The sequence below is a fragment of the Dama dama genome, chromosome 20 (assembly GCF_033118175.1).
Source record: "Dama dama isolate Ldn47 chromosome 20, ASM3311817v1, whole genome shotgun sequence".
Lineage (NCBI taxonomy): Eukaryota > Metazoa > Chordata > Mammalia > Artiodactyla > Cervidae > Dama > Dama dama.
This window is the reverse complement of record NC_083700.1, coordinates 20,311,930-20,316,288: the sequence shown is the minus strand read 5'-3', so window position 1 is coordinate 20,316,288 and position 4,359 is coordinate 20,311,930. Positions and strand designations below refer to the sequence as shown.

At 45.9% G+C, this 4,359-nt stretch overlaps 1 protein-coding gene across 1 annotated transcript; it reads left to right on the top strand.

Annotated features, from left to right (window-relative positions):
• The first annotated feature begins 1,779 nt into the window (after positions 1 to 1,779).
• LOC133040147 (small ribosomal subunit protein eS27-like) lies at positions 1,780 to 4,158 on the top strand. Its single transcript, XM_061119901.1, has one exon. The coding sequence runs from the start codon at positions 3,670 to 3,672 to the stop codon at positions 3,829 to 3,831; it is 162 nt and encodes a 53-aa protein (XP_060975884.1). The 5' UTR covers positions 1,780 to 3,669; the 3' UTR covers positions 3,832 to 4,158.
• Positions 4,159 to 4,359: the final 201 nt, after the last annotated feature.

Below are 4,359 nucleotides of genomic sequence, written 5' to 3'. Positions count from 1 at the left end.
GCCAACAGCTCTAGATGAGGTCCCAGCAGACAGCGTCAACCAGAAATGAGACATATCCAGATGAACCCAGGCATCGAGTCACCTTGAGCCTCAGTCTTCCCAACTGAGGTTCCAGTCATTGAGGGGCAGGAACAAGTCACCCCCACATATCCTATCTAAATTCCTGACCCATACAGTCCACAGAATAATAAAATGATAGTGCTATATCGCTAAACTTTGCGATGGTTTGTTACACAGCTACATTTAGCAGAAATACTCAGTGTCCTTCTTAGCTATGTGAACCAACAAATTCTCTTTTTTGCTTAAGCTAGTTTGAAATGAGTTGCTCTCCTTTGCAACTAAAGGAATCTTGACTCATAAACCCTCTGTGCTCAGTTGCTGAGAAGTGTCTGACTCTTTTGAGCCTATGGACTGTAACCCGCCAGTCTCCTCTGCCCATGGAATTTTCCAGGCAAGAATACAGGAATCGGGTGGCATTTCCTACTCCAGGGGATTTTATTCTTTACCACTAGCACCACCTGGGAAGCCCCCATCAACCCTCTGTGCTAAGTCACTTCAGTTGTGTCTGACTCTTTTGCAACCCTATGGACTGTAGCCTGCCAGGCTCCTCTGTCCATGGGATTTCAAGGCCAGAATACTGGAGTGGGTTGCCGTTTCCTTCTCCAGGGGATCTTCCCGACCCAAGGATTAAACCTGGGTCTCTTATGTCTCCTGCATTGGCAGGTGGGTTCTTTCCCATTAGTGGGAAGCCTCTGAGCTGTGCTTAGTCACTCAGTCGTGTCCGACTCTTTGTGACCCCCATGGGCTGTAGCCCACCAGGCTCCTCTGTCCCTGGGGATTCTAGAGGCAGGAATACTAGAGTGGGTTGCCATGCCTTCCTCCAGGTGATCTTCCCAACCCAGGGATCGAACCCACATCTTCCACATTGCAGGCGGATTCTTTACCAGCTGAGCTACCAAGGAAGCCTGGGAAGCCTCCAGTTTCTAGGAATTATCCATTCTTGCAAATCAGTTACTCAGTTTACGAAAAAAAAAGGTGGTTTTTCACATGGTCTTCACAGGAAAAAAGTGCAAAAAGATAGTGAAAAAGAAAGAAGAGTCAGAATTAGGGCAAAGGCCTAAAAAAGGAGTCTTCTTTCTGTTTTCTTCAATCCATGACTTCACGGGAAATGGCATGCCTTATCTCCTCATTCAAATTATGTAATTTTTCTGCTTAGGATTGGGTGCTAGCCACTGATTTACTGAGTGACTTTTGACAGTCATTGTCACCTTGCTGGGTCTATTTCCTTTTTCAAAGGGTGATAGTGGTGGGAGCTAGTTCTTTATTAGCAAAATGAGGGCTAGATGTGGTATTTATTAGCATTCTTAATAACAGCCTTGAGCTAAGTATTATGTTAGGTGTTTCCCACGTATTCCCACTTGCTCCCCACCATGCCGCTAGGCAGAAGATATCATTAGCCACTTTACAGTCCTTTCCTTAACTAACACGCTATCCACCCTGTTGAACTTCTTCTCTCGTGCCTCTCACTATGATACACTCTGAGGGCCTGACAAGTCACATGGGACAAGTTCCTCATTTTTAAGAAGCTTCTGTTCATATTGGAAAGGTAAGGCTAAACTAGGTAATAAATTGTTACAATCTAAACTGAGTAGCTCTGGCCATAGATGCAACCGGAGTTATATTTATTACTTATCATCGTGTAACAGGTTACCACAAATTCAGCAGTTTAAGACAATACACATTTATAATCTCACAAGTTCTGTGGTCCAGGAGTCTGGGTTCAGCTTAGCTGAGTTATCTGTAGGGTCTCACAAGCCTGCAACAAGGCATTGGCTGGGTTATGTTCCCAAGTTGAAGCCAGGATCCTCCTCCAAGCTCATGAGGTTGTTGTAACAATTTCTTGCAGATTTAGGACTGAGGGTCCTATTTTCTTGCGGTCAGCAGGGGGCAGCTCTCAGATCCCAGAGGCTCCTGCAGCTCCCTCCCACGAGCCTTCTCCACAGGCAGTTCACAACATGGCAAAGTTCTTCTTCAGGGCCAGCAAGAGACTCTCACGCCAGTCAGCAAGAAAGGCGTGTTATGTAACGTGTCTGTAACCATGCGAGTGACACACCATTATCTTCACCATGTTCTACTGCCTAGAAGCAAGTCACAGGTGCCACCCACACTCAAGACGAGGGAATCACACGAGGATGGGACTCACTGAGAGGGTGATGGGGTCATGGAAAGGTGTATTTGCTGCAGGAATTTAAAAAAGTGAGAGGGGTCAGAGTAAACTGGTATCCTCAGGGGAGGTTTTACGGAGGGACTTAGGCTACAGTTTGAAGGATGAGTAGAAGTGAGACCAGCAAAGAGCGGAAGAGAAGAGGCAGGACATCAAGGGCTAAAGAACTGTATGAGTGATGGTGTGGAGGTGGGGTTCTCCTCACAGTACACAAAAAGCTAACAGAAACCTGCTGACTTTGTACATCACAAAGGGTAGGAGGACCTTTTTTTTTTTAACCAAAAAGGAAGTTGGATAATGGAGAGTCCTGGCCTTGGTGTCAGAAAATGTGGGTTCCATATTCAGTTTTGCTATTAACTAGCAGTGTGATTGGGGTCTGCTGGTTATCCAAGTCTTGTTTCTCAAAAACGCTTTTATTTACCTGGTTATTGTGAGGACTAAACACGCTCTTGATTAGGTGCTCTGCAAATTGCCCTATTTCCAAAGGTAGCTTCATCAACTTTCAAGTTCCTGCTCTCTCTGGGTCCCCCAACTCTCTGACTCCGCTTTCTCAGCCTTTCCCCCGTTCTCCTTCCTCTTAAAGTCTGCTAAATTTGACGAGGGAGAGCATTCTCTGGGCTCTGACCTTGGCGCGTCTCTCACTCACTACCCTTCTGCCTTGGGGCTCTCAGGAGCCCCACCCAGGACTGATGGCTCCCAAATCTACGCTCCAGCCCAGACCCTTTCCCCCAATGCCAGACTCATGCATCCAACCAGTAACTGATCAATTCTTGGGTCTCCCGCAGGCCCCTCAAACCCAACATACCCCAAACTGAATTATCTTTCCGCCCAAACTTTTTCCTCTTCCGTTTCATGCCTGCTCTTAAAGAATCCCACTGGCAAATCATCATTCTTTCTTCCCCCACCCACCTGAGAGCCAAATGGTCACCAAGTCCTTTTTCTTTAGCTTTTCTTCCCTCCATCACCACTGCCCTCGCTTGAATCTCATCAATTCTCACCTGAATCACTGCAGTCACTTCTTAACTGATCTATCTCATTCTATCTCCACACTGCACAAAATGAAACTTCTGAAGCCCAGATCTGATGATACTGCTGCTCTGCTCAAAAGCATTCAGAGGCCCCCAAGTACTTCGGAATGACATCCAAACTCCTGGGTACCCTCTTCAGCATCTGAAACCCTCCTGGATCTGACTCTTGCCCACTTCTCCTGTCTACTCTGTGCCCACTTCCTCCCTGTCGCCTCTGCTCTGGCTTGCAGTTCTTACACTGCTCCATGTTCTTACAAATCTCTGTGTGTCCTGTCATATTTAAAATGGATAACTTTCCAGCAGTGAAAATCTCATGAGAACGTGCTTCTCGCAAAGGGTCTTCTTCATCCCTCTCCAGAAGAGGAGAAGAAGAAACACAAGAAGAAGAGCCTGGTGCAGAGCCCCAATTCCTATTTCATGGATGTAGAATGCCTTGGATGCTATAAAATCACCATTGTCTTTAGCCATGCACAAACAGTAGTAGTTTTGTGTATTGGCTGCTCTACTGTCCTCTGCCAGGCTGCAGGAGGAAAAACAAGGCTTACAGAAGGATGCTCCTTCAGACGGAAGCAGCACTAAAAGTACCCTGTATCAAGATGAATGGGAAACCATCCCGATAAAGACGTGTTGGATACATCCTGTTTATTGTCTTGTTTTACTCCTAGGAAGCTCCTACCACACATATTCAGGGGCAACCAGAAGAGTGGACTCTAGAGTCACTCTAGAGTCTGGGGCAAGTAAGTGGCCAAGTACTTAAAAAGTCTATTTGGGACATTGCTATCCCTAGGTTCATGGAGTAAATCTGCAGAGTTTGATTAAAAACTGGAATAGTATGTAAATAGGGTATTTCCTTTTACTTGTATGTTTTCTTAGAACTAAGAACTGACAGTTGATACTTAAAACACAATCCAGCACACCACTTTAATATAAAACAGCTTAGGATCCTTTATTTACAGTTCTCAGAAGCCTTGTTTGGAGGCGTATGAGTGTAGAGGTTGCTGCTAGGCACCTGGTCTGGGGCTATAACTCCCCAGTCCCCTATAGTTAAAGACTTGTCCAAGCAGAGGTTAGTGTCTTATACTCTACAGCCAGTGTTGCAGCTGATTC